Here is a 21,645-nt window from a genome sequence, read left to right as displayed (position 1 = left end):
GGTGACACCACACATTTAGAGCACTATGATACTACTTTAAACAGGCATGGCTCCTTCCCACTCAAAGTATCCTGAGAACTGTCCTTAGTTAATGGTGCTGAGAGTTGTTCGGAGACCCCATCATAGAGCTGCCATTCCCAGAGTGGTTTAACAATCAATCCCTCTTTGCAGGGAACTCTGGGAACTGCAACTCTGGGAGGGAAATAGGGGTTTCATAACAATGCCTACCAAACCACATCTCCCAGAATTCCTTGAGGGAAGCCATGACTGTTTAAAGTAGTATCATAGCACATTAAATGTATAGTATGACTGTCATTCTAGGGCATTGTGGGAAATTTAAATGGAGTCTCACCTTCCAGTGCTAATCAGAGGACCACTGCCTGCCCTCCAAGAGCCCCATAAGAGGGCATCAGCTGAAACTGGCTTTGAAACCAGCACTTCCCTTCTAAACTAGATGTCGATAGTCATTTTGCAACATAAATTGCGCCCTCTCTAAGAAAGCTTAAAATAAACATACAGAAGATGTCTTGAGCTGGGCAGCAATAGTAGCCAATGTGGCTTTGCAACTCCCACCATCCCTGACTGGATGCAACTGGTGGGAGTCCAACAGCATCTCCCCACCACCCCCAACTCTACATGTTGATGCTTATTCTCCATTATTCAAATCTAGCCTCCTATGGACTGAATCAGACATTTGTTGGGTGTAGCTCTGTAATCTCTACAGAAAGCCCCCCAGGATCTCAAGCAGGGCTCTTTCCCAACACTTTCCCACAGCTCAGGGGTAGAGCATCTGCTTTGCATGCAGAAGGTCTCAGATTCAATCCCTGGCATCTCTGGGTAGGGCTTGGAGAGCTGCTGCCAGTCAGTGTTGACATCCCTGAGCTAGATGGACCTATGGTGAGACGTGACATAAGGTGGTTTTCTACATTGCATGCCAGAGATCTGACCTCAGGCTTTCTGCACGCAAACTGGGTGCTGCCCCACTTAGCTGTGTCTGCATTCCTCTCTCTGGAAGCAGGCAGAGGTTTTTAAAAAAGAAGCTCACTCACATGGGTTTGGTGAACAAGCCGGAGACCTTCTTGCAGGTCTTGTTGTCTCCACCACACACGCCGCATTTGTCATACTTCTTTTTGGAGCCCAGTCTCCCATCGCATCCAGCCTTGATACATTTGCCCTGGACGCACAGCGAGGTGGAATCTGGAGAACATGGCGTGCCATCCACCACCTGGGCAGATAAAAGTACGTACTTATTCGTGCAACACATAGTTAAACAGGAGGCAGTGGTGGCCACCAACCTAGGTACTACCTAGTACTAGCCATGCTCTACTTCCTGGTTGGGGGCACCAATGCTTCTGAAGACCAGTTGCTGGAAATCACAGGAGGGGAGAAAGCTCTTGTACTCTGGTCCTACATGTGGGTTTCCCACAGACATCTGGTTGGAAGGCAGGTATGCTATTATACTCCCCTTGAAAGAATGGCACAATGACCAGAACTAGTCCTGAACAATAGCAGAGCCCAATGCACACTTGTACTGGAATGCAGAATGCCGATTTTCCACCCATGAAGATGGAATGGTTTGGGACACACCTTTTATGTTGTGTTTGCATTCCAGTACAGCTGTACCAAATGTGTGGGGTTAAGGGCAAGTGAAGCATTGCTAGGTTGTGGGTAAGGTAAAGGTAAAGGAACCCCTGACCATTAGGTCCAGTCGTGACCGACTCTGGGGTTGCGGCGCTCATCTCGCTTTATTGGCTGAGGGAGCCGGCGTACAGCTTCCGGGTCATGTGGCCAGAATGACTAAGCCACTTCTGGTGAACCAGAGCAGCGCACGGAAACACCATTTACCTTCCCGCCGGAGTGGTACTTATTTATCTACTTGCACTTTGGCATGCTTTCAAACTGCTAGGTGGGCAGGAGCTGGGACCAAACAATGGGAGCTCACCCTGTCGTGGGGATTCGAACCGCCGACCTTCTGATCAGCAAGCCCTAGGCTCTGTGGTTTAGACCACAGTGTATGAGTGTATGATTCACGCAAATCCAGATTACAACCCACATCATTCAGGTGATTCCAGAACACCTCCATTTAGCTCAACAGGGGAAGTTTATTTATATTTCAAGTAACATTTAATCAAAACAACCTCATATGTTCTTTCTCTGACGACGGTTCTTTCCAGTTATTAATTCTCATTGGTTCTTAGTTGAAAGTTTGCAGAAACACATTATCGCTGATTAAATTTTGCACTGCATATCACTCCCCTTCCATCCGCGCTCAAGCCAACTCTGCAAACAGCTTTTGCCCCCACATCGGTCTTCCTCTCCCAATTTACCAAAGAGACCACGGTTTGGGATCCCAGCTCACCTTTGGAGCCAAGACGTAGAAGTACCCGGTTCCATTCGCTCTGCAGATCAGCTTACACTTGTCACGAGGAGACACTCCGGAATACTTGGGGACCCAAGAGACTGTGGCCGTGAGCCGGTTTGTGCTGTGGTTGTAGCCATTGAAAGCCTCGCACTGCTCTTCCCGAAAGCTCTTCCCGGGGACTGTGTGAAAACAATTTCATGCAGTTAAAAAAAGAAAAAGAAACAACCCTTTGGGACGGATTCACACATGCAAACAAGTTATCAGGTTATGCCATCATGTAGCGACTCTCCACTGAGTGTCAGAGCCATCCCCAGTGTTTGACGTGCTATTTCACCTGCCATGTCTATTTCACACATGCTCACGATTACAGGCAGTAGTTGAGAAAACTCTTTGAGGCTTGTGGCCCTCCAGATGTGGTTGAACTACAATACCCGTCATCTCTGGCTATTGCTATTGCTTGCTTGGGCTGATGGGAGCTGGAGTTGTCCAAAGGAACAAAGGAAGCTTGCCTTATATTAACTCAGACTGTTGGTCTATTGGGTTTAGTATTGCCTACACAGCTCTTTCAGGCAGAAGTGTTTCCAGCCCAGCCTGGAGTCTCCAGGGGTTGAACCTGGGTCCTTCTGCACGCAAAGGAGATGCTCCGTCACCTCCCTGCCCTTGATTTAGGGTCTCCTCCAAGTGACCATTGTTTTGAAGAAGGCAGGTCACTTTGCTGCATGCATTATATGATGCAGGTTACACCTAAAGGAGGGCCAGTCTCATAAAAGAAGCATGTTGTATAAATGAGTTTACATAGGGAGAGCAGGGATACAAGAACCTGTTGCCCTCCAGGTGAACTTGGATTCCAGCTCCCATCAGCCCCAGGCAACGTGGCCCAATGGTCAGAGTCTGGTATTTAAGGTACAGTTTGGAATGACTGCAGGGGACCAACAAAGTACTAAGTTTTGACATTGTTATAATTCAGCTACTGTTAGGGGAATATTGGAAAACTAATAAAAATTTATTTGGAAAAAATAGCACTGAGTTTCATTTCCCATATATTTTTAATATGAGAAATCATATACTATATGTTTGCTTTTACTATATCCTGTTCTTGTGATTTATTTCCTCCCAGAAGTCTCTCATCCAGGATTTGCCTGTCTCGTCATCTGCTTAGATTCATTGGTGCTTCAGCCTCAGATATTTATTAATTATTATTATTATTACTGAATCACTCTTCAAACATAGCACAGGGCAATGTACAACAAAATTAAATAAGTAATTAAAACAACTGCAAAATGAAAATATGCATAAAGCAACAGTCACAAAAAGTTCAGTCCACACGTTGCTGTCCGGTGACAGGCGTTGTCAATCATCTGGTGGTGGCGGCAGCAGAAGCTGGTGCTGGTGGCAAGAAGATGCTCCGAAACCATTCACTGGCTCCACCCAAGCTGCAGCCTCAGATGGACTCAGACCGTTTGCTGGCTCTCAGCCAGGCCCACCCCTTTGCAAAGCTCACCTGAATCAGAGCAGGGGTCCAGACTGCAGGAGCGGTACTTCACTCTCACTCCTTCACAGTACTTCCCTTCGTTGGCAGGGGGCGGGTTGTTGCATTCCCGCTTTGCCAGCTGGACTCCTCCGCCACAGGTCCGTGAGCACTGGCCGTAGGGTGCCCATTTCCCCCAGTTGCCATCCACCTGCCAAGGCACACCGCAGAGAGGCAGACGTGAAACCCACAGCCAACGCCACAGCTTAATTATATTCATCACATTTCTACTTAGGATTTATCACTAGCCTTGATAAAAACAACAACAACAACATGAACTTTGTATGCCATGGTTTGCTCAAGCCATGTTAGGCAAGAAAGGGCTATCTTTTGAGCATGTGCAAAACGCCCTTCTCTGTAGTCAATAGCTTCAATAATATTATCTCCTGCTCTGCAAGCAAAGGACAAGAAAGCAATCCAGCAAGCAATTAATCAAGTCAGCTGCTCATGCAGTGCCCAACAATTCAGTCTTGCATTGTATTGATGGGTAACCTGTGGCCCCCTTCAGATGTCAGACTCCAACTCCCAACAGACACAGCCAGCACAACCAATGACCAGGGGATGATGGGAGTTGTAGTCTAGCAACACCTGGAGAGCCACAAGTTCCTCATCCCTGGTCCAGATATGGCCACACTTGTGGATGACATGCAGTGCTATTTTTCTTGAAAAAGAGGTGCCAGAACTCATCATGAACATCTGACAGGTGCCAGAACTGAGTGAAAAAGCCTTGATGACATGCAATTATGAAAATTCATTATGTAATTAATTTAAACCCTTGCAGTGGGCTAAAATAGTACTCTGGTACTCTGGATGATGGTGCTGATGCAATCATTGTACAGTGGTACCTTGGTTTACGAACTTAATCCATTCCAGAAGTCTGTTCTTAAATCAAAGCATTCTTAAACCAAGGCGTGCTTTCCCATAGCAGTGGGGGACTCAATTTACAAATGGAACACACTCAACAGGAAGCAGAACATGTTCTGCTTCCAAGGCAAAGTTCACAAATCAAAATACCTACTTCTGGGTTTGCAGTGTTCTTAATCCAAGTTGTTCATAAACGAAGCTGTTCTTAAACCAAGGTACCACTGTAAAAGTCTGCAGATGGCAAGCATCCTCTCCAGGAGCACCTCTTCTTCCTCACACAAGAGGCAATGCCTCTTCTGATGCCTGCCTGCTAAGGCACAAGCATGCAACACTGCTTTCTGCTCGGAAGCTGTTTTTATTCCAATGCAAATGTGACCAATTGATCCATCAACCAATCTACTTCAACCTTAATTGTGTGCCCCTCCAACAAAAATAAGGCACATGCAACATGGAGCAAGGATCAAGATCAGCACTGCACAAATTGCAATCTGCTCTCGCTGCTAAGCATCCCAAACATTCAATGGCCAAAACAAAACAAAAAAACAGTGGAAAGAAAAAGGATAGTTTTCTAGCATCACTACCTCTGGGGAACCCCTTCATGCAGAACTTGTGAACTCCTTGATTCTGTGCAAGCATGCAGTTAATACTGGGTGGAGAATTCAGCGTTTTGAGAAGCTCAGCTTTTAGGGTTTGTTTGTTTTTGTTTGTTTGTTTGTTTAAAGCAAGTTTCTAGCTGTTACGCCTGTAAAAGAGGAAGCATGTCAGTGATGGCCGGTGAAATCTCAGAAGCCTGTCAAAGATTCAAATTCTCTAAAGCCCTCAGCTTAGTCAATGGAAGAGGTTAAGATGCGTTTCATACATCTGTTTCGTTTACATGATTTAGAGCTTTGTAACGCATAAGTCTAGACCAGGGGTCAGCAAACTTTTTCAGCAGGGGGCCGGTCCACTGTCCCTCAGACCTTGTGGGGGGCCGGACTATATTTTGAAGGAAAAAAATGAATTCCTATGCCCCGTAAATAACCTAGAGATGCATTTTAAATAAAAAGGACACATTCTACTCATGTAAAAACACACTGATTCCCGGACCATCCGCGGGCCGGATTAAGATGGCAATTGGGCCAGATCTGCCCCCCGGGCCTTAGTTTGCTTACCCATGGTCTAGACCTCCACAGATATCAGCCCTCCCCAAGCCACATCCTCAGTACGGAGCCAACAGGTACTCACCCGGTACTTACTGATGTTATGCCTCTCGACACAGACACCCTTCAGGCAGAACCTCCCTTCTCCACAGCTGGTGCCATCCGCCCAAGGGAAATGGCGCGTCTGGCACATGATGTGTCCCCGTGCCTTCCCTGTGCACCACAGCTTGGTGCAGTACTGCATGTATGGGCAGGGCTTGGAGCCCATGCCAAAGGCCAGCTCACACTGCTGGTTGAGGTTGTAGTTGGAACCAGGGAGGTCTTCAGGCAGTGGGATGGGCTTGGTAGGTTCATCCAAGAGGCAGTCACCTGGAAGAGGGAGGGAGAGGAGGGGAACGGGGAGGGAGTCAGCAAAAGAGAGACTTCATAGATTTTGACAGCTTCCCCAAGCAAGTAAGTTGCCACATTCCTAAACAGTCTAGCTTTCTGCCGAACTCTGCTTACGCGTACACACAGCTCCATTGGATGTGTGTCGCAGATGTCGTACAGAACGGCTCCCAGAGGGACTGTAAAGAAGATCAGATGCACTTTCAACATGATCATGAGACCTGCGGGTATATGGCGGTATATAAATTCAACAAATAATGACAATGTTGATGATGATCAAGGGCTCTGCCAGTGTGGTGTAGTGGTTAAGAGCGGTAGTCTCGTAATCTGGGGAACCGGGTTCGCGTCTCCGCTCCTCCACATGCAGCTGCTGGGTGACCTTGGGCCAGTCACACTTCTTTGAAGTCTCTCAGCCCCAGTCACCTCACAGAGTGTTTGTTGTGGGGGAGGAAGGGAAAGGAGAATGTTAGCAGCTTTGAGACTCCTTCAGGTAGTGATAAAGAGGGATATCAAATCCAAACTCTTCTATACTGCCTTGGTCAGAATACCTGAACACCTGAAATACTATGTTCTGTTCTGGCGCCACAGTTTAAGAAGGATGTTGACAAGCTGGAAGCTGTGCAGAGGAGGGTGACCAAGATGGTCAAGGGTCTGGAAACCAAGCCTGATGCGGAACGTTTGAGGGAATTGGGTATGTTTAGCCTGGATGAGAGGAGAAATGCATAGCCATATTCCGATATCTCAAGGGCTGTCACGTGGAGGATGAAGCAAGCTTGTTTTCTCCTGCTCTGGAGGCTAGGACCTGAAGCAATGTATTGAAGTTAAAAGAAGGAAGATTCTGGCTAAACACCAGGAAGAGCTTCCTGACAGAAAGAGCTGTTCAGCAGCAGAATGGACTCCCTCAGAAGGTTGTGGACTTTCCTTCCTTGGAGGCTGATAAGCAGAGGGTCCCTTCCAACTCTGCAATTCTATGAAAAGAAGCCAGTGAGACATTCAAGACCTATGAATGTAAGTCAAAGGCTTCGTATCCAAATATGGTAAGAGTGGCTAATCTGTGGCCCTCCAGATGCTGTTGGACTCCACCTCCCATCAACCCCAGCCAGCCTGGCCAGTGGCCACAAGTGGTGGGAATTGCATCTGGAGGTTCCCCAGCTCTGCTCTGTGGGTGTTGTTCCAGGATGTGGTTTGAAGTCACATGACACTAAGGCAGAGGTTCCCTCATGAGGAACCACCTGAGAACTCTAGGTACCTCTCCTTGAATTCCATTAAAGATGAGCTACAAAGGAAATAAATCAAGTACATTTTAAAGGTGACAGTCCATATGGAACTTGCAGTCTCAGTCGAGGGAACTCTGCCCTAAATTGCAATTCTAGCTCAAATAAATAGATTGCTCAATCCAGAGATGGCCAGTTCCATCTTGGGATGAGTCTGTTTCTAAAAAAAAATGTCCCTGATTTGTTTTTATTTTTTTAAATGGCAAACCTCGCATCGTCAAGAAGAAGTTTTGGGATTGTATGTCTCTCTGATGCAACAAAATCTCATGTTTTGAATCATCATCTACAAAATGGAGATGGTACAGACCTCGAAGGACTATACCATCTTACACCTACAAACATGAATTGGAGCTGGCAGAAAAAGAGTCAGGGGAGCCAGCTCCCCATTCCCACTCACATGCACAGTCACCAAAGGCCAGACTGAGTTTTGTAAGGACAAGCCCAGCAAGGCCTTCCTTCCAGGAACAGGTAAGACCTTCCTTTACTGCAGCACTTTCAACCAACTGGGTCTGCTAATACGCTTTCCCCCATCTGCTGATTGCTTACTTGTCCATTTTACTTTTATAACATTTAAATAAATAAATAAATAGATTATTATTTGATCTGGTGTTTTCTGACTTGCAGTACAGTGGTACCTCAGGTGACATACGCTTCAGGTTACAGACTCCGCTAACCCAGAAATAGTACCTCAGGTTAAGAACTTTGCTTCAGGATGAGAACAGAAATCGTGTGGTGGCAGCAGGAGGCCCCATTAGCTAAAGTGGTGCTTCAGGTTAAGAACAGTTTCAGGTTAAGAACGGACCTCTGGAACGAATTAAGTACTTAACCTGAGGTACCACTGTATTATATAGTATACTGCTTTGGACATCTGCATTGGAAGGGGATGTAAAAATCTCACGAATTAAATTAATGTAGGAAGGCTTCAAAAACCAGTGAAACAGAGCTGTCGTAACACAATTCGGGGGGTAGGGCATAACACAGCTGTTTCAAGCAGCATCCAGGTTTTGCATTTTTAAAGACTTGTAGCCCTCCCGGTATAAACTGTTTAACAAAACCAGAGGAGCAGGCCAAGTCATCTGGGTCAGTGCCTGATGACTCCAACCTTGGATGCAGTTGGACTGAAGCCTCTCTGACATCCCTTGTTCTCTAGGCCCATCATTTGCTGAGGCCTCATGCCTCACACTCATTAAAAGCAGAGCCACACCACCATTTTGACTGCACAATAACATGGTAGTGATGTACAGAACTCACTGGAGAAGTTCCCCTAGCCTTGATAAAAGGTTTTGATTGACCGGCAATGTCTCAGATGTTTTTTTCTCAAGCAAGAACCTTCAGATTCACTTTAGGCAAAATCCTTTGGCAATTCTAAGCCCAGGTCCCAGCAACTTTGTGCAATAAATAAAGGCTTCCTTCACCAGCTATTCAATCCCCAGCAGTGCTGGCAAGGGACAAAGGATGGCACGCAAAGTGTACAGTTTGACCAACAATACACATTCATATTTTCTGTGGGCCAAAGTCTGTAGAGATCTGCAGAACCCCTCTGGGAAATTTTGTTTGTCTTACTGAAATGGTTGGGGGCTCCACCACCAAAATCCATTGGGGGCTTTACCTGAGGATGAACCTCCAATATCCACCTCAAAATTACACTTTGGGCAAAATTCAGCGGCAGCTCTATAGAAAGGTGGTGCCTTATATGTCAATCTTTCTGGCAGCTTCTGGCCAAACGTTGGTCTGGAGGCAGGAGGCGGGGAGAGACTTGCGCTCATATCAAATGCCATGACTGGATGACAACCAAGAGGCAAGGAGGACTCACTTCACTGGCGATGGAAGAATACAAATGCTGCACTCGGAGGCCTCCATATGTTTTCTCTTCATAAGCTCCAGCCTTCGTCATTGCCAGGGAGAAGAATGGGAACTGCGGAGCAGAAGCTTTGGCCTAACCAATCTCCTTGGTCTTCCAGACATGCCATTCCACTGCTATCCTTCAGGCCTGGAAGAATACTCCTATAAGCTCCCCTTTGCCTCCTTGTTTATGACTGAAACTATTTAGCATTCGCTGCTATGTAAGCCCAGCAAATTTCAAAGTAAGGTACCTCCTAATTCTGGCTAGCTTTGACAACAAAGCAATACACAGGGTGGCACCCGGTCCTGGCACCCAAATGCCTCCTTCGCTCACCCCTTTTCACCTACCTACTCCCTATCCCCTGCTCACCATGTCCGCTGTCCAGGAAGTCGGTGATGATGGCAGCGCTGCAAGCCGACCAAGGGCTGATGCGGTCAATCTGGATAAGAGTGGGCGACATCATGTGGTTGGTCCTCAGCCTTCCAAAGACCTCCTCGCAGACCTTCACGTTGTCATGGGGCATGTTGAACACGTGTCCTAGAAGGAGAAACAATTGTCATTTGAAAACCACGGAGAGTATCTCCAGCAGCCTTTGGGAAACCAAGTTCACAGTGAACCAAGGTGTCCAACCAATCACCTCTCCAGTGATTTCATGGGGGGCTGAGTGTGGAATCTAAATTATTTGGACAGCCATAGGGATGGAAGCATCTGGCGATTTCAGTTCTCTCCATTTCTCATGTTTCCGTTCTTAAATTCCCACGCTTCTACGGCAAGTTGCATTTTTTTAAACTTAAAAAAATATTATTACATTTTAGTGCAAATGTCTCCTAATAAACATTTATTTATTTATTTAAAATGTCAAAGTGGGGTACAGCATGTTAAAATCAACCAATCAATCAATCAATAAAACATTAGCCAGGTGATGTTCCTCCAACCTCATGAGGAGCCTCTTCAGTGGGGCTGGTGAGTGTGGGCCCAGCCCCCCAGGTCAGGAGGAAAGGGCCTTGCCGGGAGCGGCCTTCACGCCTCACAGCTGGGCAGTGTTCCTCCAGCCTCAGACATATTTTTGTATGCAATTTTGAACATATTTTGCCTGCATTTTTGCATGCTATTTTCACTAATATATTCCTATTTAGGCACACTTCCTTGAAATATATGCATTTTTGTAAACACTGTTTGGTTGGAGAACTGCATCATAAAATCCAAACGAGTGCATGTTTTGAAGGATGTCTGTGTTTCGGTTTTCATATTGTTTCAGAGCATGTGGACTGAATAGATTTGGCTTCAAATGCAAACTGTATCAATTTACTCCCCCATCCCTAGTCAGTCACCAAACTCCATACAGAAATTTGCTGTGGGTTTGCACTTTTGGATTGATGATAGCAGATATTGGAGAGGCACCCAGCACACTCCAGGGCCACTGCCACCCTAAACCTAGGAGTGGAAGGAGACCAAGTTATTGACACAGCATCTTCCAGGGGCATTATTTGCAAAGAAGATATGGCTGTCATGGCAGCAAAAAGCCTTTAGGAAAAGAAACAGGGAGGACAGATGCCTCATCAGTTTCTCATCATATAATGCTTTTCACTAATATATGCATTTATATGGACACTTTACAGCAATATATGCATTTTGAATGTATTGCTTTCCTGGTGAGCTGCATTGCAAGATTCAGAGAAATGCAAATGTCAAAGGATGGCTCTGTTTTGGTTTGTGTATGGATTGGGACAAAGCAGATCAGGTAGGGTCAACATTTGCTTGGAACTGAATCCAATTTCTCTCCAGCCTGACCAAAGGTGGGTCACAACAGCAGCCCTATAACCATAAAGACAGACGGTAAGGAATTAAGAAGTGGGTCCCCAAACACATGGGTCTGCGAAGGTTGAGCACAATCAGACTACAGTAGTCTACACTGGGATATTTACACTGCAGTCAAGCCAACAATGCATGTTTGCTAGATAGGCACATGATAGGAGCTGAACTTCAGAGTTTCCCTGTAAGTCTGCTAGAGAGGACTCTGAGAACCACTCTCACCGTGCCCTGACAGCGGGAGGGTGTAGCCATGTAGCCACATATTACACATCCTTAAAATTTCATGCAGGGGTGTCTGCAAACCCTACTGGAAATTGCCCCTGGCACCTTCTGCATGCAAGGCTGATGCTGTACCATTGAGCTATGATCCTGAGACACAAGAGATGCAAGAAAACCACTGCCCATCATGGTAAACAATACTAGGCTAATATAACATTCAGAACAAGGCAGCTTCAGGTGTTCATTGACGTTCCTTGAAGTTTCCCATCACACACCCCAGATCAGATTTCCCCAAGCCGGTCCGGGATGCTCATTGCACATCCCCTTTTGACTTGCATCTTGCGGCGGATGCCTGCACAACGTCTGGTCAAACACAGCTCATCAACAGCGTACTGCGGCCCACGAGGGGCTTGATAAACCTCTCCTCTTTGTCCTGGATGCGTGGGCTAGCAGAAAACAGTCTGAAGTGCAGCGCCAATGGCTTGGCAGGCCCCCGAACACACAGCTGGTAGACTGTGGCTTGGCCTGGTGGGTCACAAGTGGTGTCTTCGCTTCTTCCGTCACCCTCCCTGCATAATCCATAAAAGAGGCATCTCGGTCGCTCCTGGGACTCCCGGCTCTCTGCAAAAGCCTGCAAGTAAAGCCTTTGCTCCGTTGGATCCGCTTCCTGGCTCTGCGTTGTTTCTCGCTTCTCGCATTCTAATCAGATTGCCCCCCAAAGGCAGGGGGAAAGCTACACCAGATGCATGTAACCCTGCCAGGGTCGAGCCTGCAAGCCAGCCACATCCTGGCCAAGGTTCACACCATCTGCTTTGTGTGTGGACACTCGCCCTTGCAGAAGGCAGGAGGAGGAAACCTGAGAATCCGAGGGAGGAGAGGGGGAGACAAGAAATGATTTCCTCCTTCCAACTCCCCAGCTACCCGGAGAGGAAGGGCCTGCCACAACTGCCCATTTCCCCTGGACGTCTGAAAGCAGATGCCTCCTATGATTGGGAAAGCTGTTAAAATCAGGGCTACGTTGTTTTCTTTTGTTTAAAAAAACCAAACCCACAAACCCCTCTAAATCTGACACTTGCCAAAACCTTAACATTAAAACCAGGCAGCAAACTTGAAATGTGAAGATTTGATTCATCCTGCAGGCACCTGCATCCCTGGGCATCTGTGTTAAACATACAAATATGTTCGTGGGGAAGGACCGGAACTCAGTGGCAGAGCATCTGCTGGGCATGCTTAAGGTTCCAGGTTTGGTCCTCAATGGCACCTCCAGGTAAAGGTGGGAGAGACTCCCCTGCTTGAAGAGCTGCTTGCAATACTAAGCTAGATGGACCAATAGTCTGACTTGGTATAAGGCAGATTCCTGTGCCTTACTGGACCAGCATCCTGTTTTCTGCAGTAGGTGAATTGATGGCTTTGGGAACACCATGAGCAGGGCCTGAAGGCAATAGCCCCTTCCTGTTGTCAGTGGCATAACATGGGTTGCCAGTGCCAGGGGCATGGCAGGGGTGGGTAGCAGGGAACAAAACAGAGCACACATGTGCATTCAACTGCGCATCACCCAGGAGATTGCAGCCACAGAGATAAGAAAAGAAGAGTAATTCTGTTGTCTGGGGAGGTCACTTGCTGGTTCACTGGTTTTCAACGGAGTTCTTGAAGTGCACAGCTGTATTGAGGCAGCACCAGCTGATGAAATTGTGCACCCCTAAGAATTTTGTGCCTGGGGCAACCGCTCTTGTGCCCCCTCACTATGTCACTGCCTGCTGTTGCTCCCCATCAACTGATATTCTGTGGCCCCTGATCTGGGAGGATTGCATACTGCCATCATGGCAAGCAGCCATTGGCAGGCTTTCCCTCCATGATTTTCCTCCCTAATCCCTCTTTTAAGCCACCCAGACAACTGGGCATCACCACCCACAACCTTGTGGGCAGCAGATTCCACAAATGAGTTATGCACTGTAGTGGGAAGATGAACTTCCTTTTGCCTGCTTCTGCATCTCCTGCTATTCAGCTTTATTAGGTGACTCCCAGTTCTAGCATTCTGAAAGAGGAAGGAAAACTACCTCTTGGTCCTCCACACTAGAGATAGGGAACCCGTTTTCAGCCTGAGGGTCACAACCCCTCATGGGGAACCTTCCAAGGACCACATGCCCTTGGATGACCACCAACCTGAGTAGATTTAAGAGAGAACTGGCCAAATTAATGGAGGAGGAGAGAGCTATTGATGGCTACTAGCCACTATGGCTCTGTCCTGACTCTACAGCTGGAGAAAGCAATGCTTCTGTGTACTTGCTGCTGGAAACCACAGGAGAGGAGCGTTCTCTTGTGCTCAGGTCCTGCTTGTGGGTTTCCCTTTATGGCATCTGGTTGGCCACTGTGAGAAACAGGATGCTATTATACGTAGATGGGTCATTGGCCTGAACCAGCCCAGGCTCTTCTTATGCCCATGGTGTCCAGAGACAAAAGTGGGCAGGGCAATAGATGTGGCTTTTCCCCTTTGTACAATATGCTCCAGTATGCACAAGAAACTGAGGTTCCTATAGAGCAAACAGTCAGGCAATGTGGCTTCATGCATCCAGGCTTCCAGCAGGAGCATCACTTCCACTTATCAGAACAGAGCAGGGTGGTGAGATCCAGGCAACAAAGTGTGCCACTCCATCCTGACTGCCACCCTGCCCCACCCCATCCTGGTGAGTAGCAGCACTGCTGCTTCAGGGAGGCTGGCTCTGCCATGGCATCATGCCAGCCACTCCTGATCCTCAGACATGTCTCTCCATCCTCCATCGAGGCAACAAAGAGGCGTTATCACCAGCCAGGTGCTGTTAAGAACACAAGAAGAGCCTTTTGGATCGGGCAAATGGCCCTTCTCTAGGTGTGGCTCAGAGACAGTCCCAAGACCAGGTGGAGAAGCCTGGAGGGCCCACATCCAAATCCCTGCTCTAAACCATACATAATTTTATAAACTTTGATACAACCCACGGCCGGAAGGCAACCTGAACCGGGGGCTGCTCATTTGCACAGCTGAACGTGTGTGAACCAGCCCATTCCCACCAGGGAAATCTGATTCCTGGCAGTTCCATTTCCGGCTGTGCAGTGGAGTCCAAATCAAAATTGAGGATGCAGAATTTGTTGTGGCACTAATTAAAAAAAAGTAAAGAAAAATAGCAGAGCCTTTTCCTGTTATCCAAATGAGAGCCTAGCAATTTGGCTACGAATCCTGTTGACAATCTGGCATTCCACTTCTCCGGATCTAGGTGTGTGTCGAATGCGTCCTGGCCATGACATGTTATTTCAGGATTTCTAAAGCCTGGGAAACGAGGTAGTGACCAAGCCAGAGCAGGCGAATTTGTGGCTTGGGCTCCCTTGTCTTCCCAACAGCTGCTTTCCCAACAGTTTAACTCAAACCTCCCTGCCCCTTTGGGAATAAACTTGGCGTTCTCTCTCTCTCTCTCTCTCTCTCTCTCTCTCTCTCTCTCTCTCTCTTTCTGACACACATAGGGAACAAGGCTGCAGTCTCACTCGCTTTCTTTTTCTCTCACACACACACATGTGGAGTTTCCCAAGAAAGCTATTTTGGAAGCTTTGCTATTGTCTAAACTTCCTGAGCAAAGTAGTCATAGTTTTTTGTTTTTAAAATCAGGCTCATCTCCAAATTATGGATTAAGACTGACTCTGACTGTCTCTCTCTCCATGCATACGCGTGCACACATGCGCGCGCGCGCACACACACACACACATATATATACACACACATAAATGGGTCCAATCCTGTGTCTCCACTTCCCCCTGGTCTAAATCTGCTTCCCAGGTGGAAACCACAGATAGGGGCTCTGCCTCTTTGCTGTGGCTTTGGTTTAAGTGGCCACTTCCTAAGCCACAGGATGATGAATGGAGGCTTCGAGCCAAGAATGGTCTGGCGAACATTTGAAGGAGAGCCGGCAAAACCAGACAGATGCAATAGCTCAGGCAGCAAAAGACTCTATGCTGTTCTGTGGCGCTGGATTGATAGCAATATTCTGGGGGATCCCAGCTCTAAGCATGTTTACGCGTGCGCGCCCCCTTCCTGGCACCTGAGTTTGCTTTCTTCTTCCTCTGCCCTCCTCCCTTTTTCCATCTGTGTTGTGTCTTTTAGACAGAAAGCCTAAGTTCATGAGTTATCTTGTTTGCTTGTTTCTATTGAACTGCAAGCTGCTCTAGGAACCCTTTTGGCAGAAGAGTGTGGGGTCAATAGTATAATTATATCATATAAGAAATGACAATAAGTAAATGATGTTGAATGCATTTTCAGACCAAATCTCGTACTTTGCCAAAGCTACTACTTACCTAGCTCATGAGCTGTAGTAAAAGCAGAGGGGAGGCCATCGTCCTCAATGACAGAGCAGCTACGTTTGGGGTCACACATGGTGCCGACATCTGCCATGCCCAAGGTGTCGCAGGTGGTAGCACCACACAAATCCTGCCAAGAACAAAAGGGTGCTCTTTAATCTCATGGCAAGAAAGGTACCCAGGGTTGTTGGCTGCTGCAGCCAAGGTGGTTACAAAAGAGCAACTTTGCTTGGATTGAGTTTGGCCCAGAACATGCACTTTCAAGGCAACCACAATTTATCTCTTTTATTCGAGATACAATCTTTCCAAGGTGGTTTACAACAGAAGAAATAGTTGTGATTTCTGCATCATGGGGGGACCCTTTGAGTTGCTTCCAACTCCACAATTCCATGAAATAAAAACAACAGCAAAGAACGAAAAGGTATGTCAGCAAGCATTTCAGCAGAAGAACCTAAAAACTGGATCAACATACAGTCAGGAAGCCTTGCACACAGAAAGCCTTGTGGAACACAGAGACCTTCATTGCATGTCTAGAGAAGGTGAAAAGAGGGAGTCCATTGGGAAGGGAGTTCCACAGCTGTGGAGACACCACTGAACAGGCCTTGCAGCTGCCAAGTTTATACTAACTAATAATAGCAACAAGCAAGACAGCAGGGTCTCTGAAGCTGATCGCAGGCACGGGGATCAATGGTAGGTTCAGCTGTCCATACCAAAGCTCTGCATCTATAGAAGGGAAATGTTTTGCCAATAAGAGTCATAACTAGGGATGGGAGGATCAGTCTATTTTGGGTCTGTGTCGTTCTCACACACATTGATTCAAATGCCCATTCTCTTGTGTTTTCTGCCATCGCTTTTAAAACACATAAATTCTGCATTTAAGTGGTACGCCTTTCCTCCAAGTATATACATTTTTGCATGTGTCCCCCCCCTATAACGCACAATCATTTACGCATTTTTGCAAAATTCTGAGAAATGCTCTGTCTGCAGGATAACTGCATTCCAATCCACATATTAGTCTGGGAAGTAAAAAATTAGACCAGTTCACTTTAAAATGCAATCCAGATGAAATTCTGCAGCACCTCCCATCTTAACTTCCTCTATCGGCTAATTATTGTGAGTAGAAAAATAATATCCCTGAGCCAACCGACTCTCAAACTTTGGGATTGTTAAAATAGATACAGAGGAAAATTAATCAAATTGAGATGTGCGATTCAAATTTGGTCTACTAGATGCAAAAAAAATTAAAGCAATGTGGACTAAAGTCTGGGGATTAGGAGCCCCATATCTTAAGCTTATTAGTTTCATAATAGATCTGACCCTGACTACAGCAGTCAGGCTATCCCTGTCCAGGAACAGCCATTGTTGGTGAACCAGACAAGCTGGGAAAAGGCACGCCAAGCCACGGAGGACACCTGCGATTGCTAACCCCTGCATGTCACATTCACACTTTAAAATCCAAACCTGGGTGTATGCCTTGTGGAGCAGCTCAGGTTAGTAAACCTGCCATTCTGAGAATCCCTTGTACCTGTGGAAAAGTTGGAAAATGGGGCTCTCAGTGGCTGGACATGACTACCTTGAGTAGCATAGGAGCCAAGTCTTAGGGGCCAAGGTTCCTTCAGGCCCCCAAATAAAATATTTGAAGTTGCTGGGGCCTCCCAAAATTGATGGGCATTGCCCATTCAAAGGGTGTGTGCATGCTGTATCTTGTGATCAATTATGCAAGGTGGGGCTTACCTCCCCCCCCCCAATATTTTATTCAAGTTGGCACCCCTGTTCTGTAGCACAAGAGCAGGGCAGGAAGGATTATGGGCATCAAGGCGTGGAAGCAGGAGATAGGTCTCAAAAAGCATCGGAAGAACTGGGCAAGGGATGGAAAACCCCCAGGGCCAAAAAGGGAAGCGAGATGGTTTGGCTTTCAAAGCTTGGAAACGCTCCTTCCTCAATAGAGGAGGCCGTCCCTCCTGCTCTTGACAAGGTGCTGCTGATAGACTTTCCAGCTTTCTTTGCAGCCAAGGAAGCAAGCGAATAAAGGCCTCCGTGGTGCGCACATGTGTGCGAGAGATGCTCTCTCGATCGGCAAAGGGCAAGCAAAGAGGAAAGGGTTTCGGCTCCCCGGCTGGAAGCCTGGAGGTTAGCTACTTCCTTGCAGCTCTCGTCCTCTCATCTCGCAAGCATGAAAGCCCCAGGCCGTGACCCGCCCAGCTGGAAAAGACAAGAGCATCAGCCTCCAGCGTCAGAGGCACCGTGGGGGATTTCTGCCACATCCTCATCTTAAGCGATAAGCCCCCTTGCTGCTGTCAGGAGCCAGGGCTGACATCATGGCTTGCAGATGTTGCCTGCCGAGGCCAGCGCGTGAGCTTCAGTTAGGGCAGTGCCGGCATGAGCGTTCTTACAAATTGCTTCCATATCCTCTGGTCGCAAGAGCAGAGCGAACAGATTCAAAGCATGCCCTCAGGAACAACGTTAAACTAAAACAACAATGGGAACGCGTGCTGTCATGTTCCGCGATCACAGTGTGGAGCCCGAAGGAGAGGGTGCAGAGTGCAGCAGGTTATGGCAGGGTGGAGAACACCTTAATCACACCTTACCCAAACACAGCATAGCATATCCTCTTGGGGTTACACCAAGGGCATGGATCCCACCTCCTCTTGTGATCATTTTGGATTTTTGGGGGTGCTCCCTGGTGACAGCAAGGAGCTCTGGGGGTGGGGGGAAATGAAAGAAAAACCTTGCTGGATCAGGCCAATGGCCCAGCCGGTCCAGCATCCTATTCTCACAGTGGCTGACCAGTTGCCCACAAGCAAGGCCTGAGGCCCAAAAGGCCTCTCCCCTCCTGTGGTTTCCAGTAACTGGCATTCAGAAGCATTGCTGCCTCCATCTATGGCCGCCATGGCAAGTAGCGCTGATAATCCTTCTCCTCTACAAATTTGTCTAATCCTCTTTTAAAGCCATCTAGGTCAGGCACAGGCAAACTCAGCCCTCCAGATGTTTTGGGACTACAACTCCCATCATCCCTGACCACTGGTCCTGTTAGCTAGGGATGATGGGAGTTGTAGTCCCAAAACATCTAGAGGGCCGAGTTTGCCTATGCCTGATCTAGGTTGTCATCCTTGTCTCCCGAGAGAGCAAGCTTCGCAGTTTAACTCAATGCTGCCTGAAGAAGGCCTTTCTATTATCTGTCCCAAACCTTCCAACATTCACTGAGTTCCTGTGTTACGATAGGAGAAAAAAACTTTCCTCTAATCATCGTTTCAGTTGCCCTTTTTCAACTCCATCGCATCCTTTTTGAGGTGAGTCAACCAGAACTGTACATTGTATTCCAAATGCGGCCGCAGCACAGATTTGTCATAATGATACTGGCAGTTTTGTTTTCGTTTTCTGAAAACAGGTGACCTAACTCTACATCACCACGTCTTTTTGGCAATTTTGCCTGTCTGTGAAGAGGGCCTTTCTTCTGTCAAGTCCTGAACGCCCTGAGAATCAGCGCCATGCCTCTGCACCAGCAGCGCACAGTCAGCCGACGGGATGATCCCACCAGGAGAGCATTCCTTTCCAAACATCATAGAGGTGGCTGACCTCCAGGACTGGGCTTGCATCCTGAGTCATCCAATCCCACTCAGGTCCCTGCATGTGCTTCTCCTTCTCAGAGGCAAATGCAGCCTCCTCCTTTCCTGTGTGGATCATTTCCTTTGAAGTGCGCCCACACAAGAGAGTGAGGTGGGGAGAGAGAGGAGGAAGATAAATGGCTGCATGGAATTCACACATGGGCATTCTTCAACCTTTGGGGAAGATGCATCGTATTTCAACGCTATCGTCTTCTGCAATCTCGCCGACAGCTGAAGGAATCCAGGATGAAGATGCTCGGGATGTGAGCCACCAGGAGCCGGCCGTGATAAGTCATAAATATTACACAAAAGAATCAGAACTGGAGGAGTTGGGATACCAGTAGGCTAACTAATGCTCGTGGGGAATGATTGGGTGGGAAAGCAGGGAGCTCAACAGTAGGTGGCGCCAGAGCCAATAACAGGCACTGCCAATTAATTAGAGCAGGCATAGGCAAACTCGGCCCTCCATATGTTTTGGGACTACAACTCCCATCATCCCTAGCTAACAGGATCAGTGGTGAGGGATGATGGGAGTTGTAGTCCCAAAACATCTGGAGGGCTGAGTTTGCCTATGCCAGAATTAGCGCTTCATTCCTATCCTCTAACTTGCTGAGATCTACAAGGGCAACACCAAGACCAGGCATCTCCAAGCCCTCCAGATGTTTTGGATTACAATTCCCATCATCCCTCACCACTGGTCCTGTTAGCTAGGGATCATGGGAGTTGTAGGCCAAAACATCTGGAGGGCAGCAGGTTGGGGGTGCCTGACCAAGACTAAGGTGGAAGAAGATGGAACCAGGCAGAGGGCCTTCTCGGTGGTGGCACCCGCCCTGTGGAACGCCCTCCCATCAGATGTCAAGGAAATAAACAACTACCTGACTTTTAGAAGACATCTAAAGGCAGCCCTGTTTAAGGAAGTTTTTAATGTTTGATCTTTTATCATGTTTTGGGAGCCACCAAGAGTGGCTGGGGAAACTCAGTCCAGGGGGCTAGCATGGGCTGCAATTATTAATTGTTGTTGTTGTTGTTGTTGTTGTTGTTGTTGTTGTTGTTGTTGTTGTTGTTGTTATTTATACCCCACCCATCTGGCTGGGTTGGTGGGATGGTGCCCCCATTCACCCAAATGGTTGGCATCCACTGGGATACTTGTGCACAAACAATACAGCTGTTTATCTTCAGGGTGCCATAAGACACTCCCTCCCTCCCTCCCTCCCTCCCTCTCTCTCTCTCTCTCTCTCTCTCTCTCTCTCTCTCTCTCTGGAATATGCTTCTGCCAAGGTAGCCAAGATTCCTCTCCATGCCCTTCCCTCTCCTCTGCTGGATGCTAACCAGAGAAGCCCTTCGTCATTGTGACCCAGAGAGAGCTTTCCATTGTCTCTGCGCAAACTCTCCCTAGCCAGCTCACGCTCCTCTCTGTGGCAGATGATGGTCAACGGAGCAGATAATCAGGCACTGGCTTTAACCAAAAAAATAAAATAAAGGGAAAAGGGAAAGTGAACGGAGAGCAATGAGCCAAAAACTCTCTCTCCTGTTAGGCAATCACTGGTCCTTAACAGCAATCTGTTAATGCAGCTCACTGGTGGGTCTAGAGCCACTACATGTAACTTTTGGCCCTTATGCAAGAGAGGGACATGAGATTTCTTGCCCCAGTAAGAGCCTCAAGATGACTGCAGGGCTGGCTCTAAAGGCCACATCCACACCATGCAGCCAAAGCATGATGATCCCACCCTGAACAGTCAGAGTGCCTTCCCCCGAGGAATCCTGGGAGCTGTAGTTCAAGGGTCCTGAGAGTTGTTAGGAGACTCCTATTCCTCTTGGTGGGACGCAGGTGGCGCTGCGGGTTAAACCACAGAGCCTAGGACTTGCCGATCAGAAAGGTTGCGGTTCGAATCCCCGCGATGGGGTGAACTCCCATTGCTCGGTCCCTGCTCCTGCCAACCTAGCAGTTCAAAAGCATGTCTAAGTGCAAGTAGATCAATGGGTACCGCTCCGGCGGGAAGGTAAATGGCATTTCCGTGCGCTGCTTTGGTTCGCCAGAAGTGGCTTAGTCATGCTGGCCACATGACCTGGAAGCTGTACGCTGGCTCCCTCGGCCAATAAAACGAGATGAGCACCACAACCCCAGAGTTGGCCACAATTGGACCTAATGGTCAGGGGTACCTTTACCCTTTACCTTTTTATTCCTCTTGGAGAGCTCTAATTCCCAAAGGTGTTTCACAATCAAGCCCTTTTCCCAGGGAACTGTGGGAATTGCAGCTCAGGGAAGGGAAACAAGGAATCTCCCTAACAACT

General features: G+C 47.7%; 1 protein-coding gene across 2 annotated transcripts in view; it reads right to left on the bottom strand.

Moving 5' to 3' along the window:
- The window catches only part of ADAMTS15 (ADAM metallopeptidase with thrombospondin type 1 motif 15), a 41,880-nt gene that overhangs the window by 4,495 nt on the left and 15,740 nt on the right, over positions 1-21,645 (bottom strand). For both annotated transcript variants that reach the window (XR_014542082.1, XM_083588422.1), the window contains exons 2-7: positions 15,746-15,878; positions 9,767-9,934; positions 5,979-6,262; positions 3,864-4,041; positions 2,360-2,541; positions 1,050-1,225 (exon numbers count right to left, since the gene is read on the bottom strand). Coding sequence is in view for 1 of the 2 variants with exons in the window: in XM_083588422.1 (XP_083444548.1) it covers positions 1,050-1,225; positions 2,360-2,541; positions 3,864-4,041; positions 5,979-6,262; positions 9,767-9,934; positions 15,746-15,878 (1,121 nt within the window). In the remaining variant the exon portion in view is untranslated. The remainder of the gene's footprint in view (positions 1-1,049; positions 1,226-2,359; positions 2,542-3,863; positions 4,042-5,978; positions 6,263-9,766; positions 9,935-15,745; positions 15,879-21,645) is intronic.

This window comes from Podarcis filfolensis (assembly GCF_964270895.1).
Source record: "Podarcis filfolensis genome assembly, chromosome: 15".
Lineage (NCBI taxonomy): Eukaryota > Metazoa > Chordata > Lepidosauria > Squamata > Lacertidae > Podarcis > Podarcis filfolensis.
This window is presented reverse-complemented; position numbering and strand designations above follow the sequence as displayed.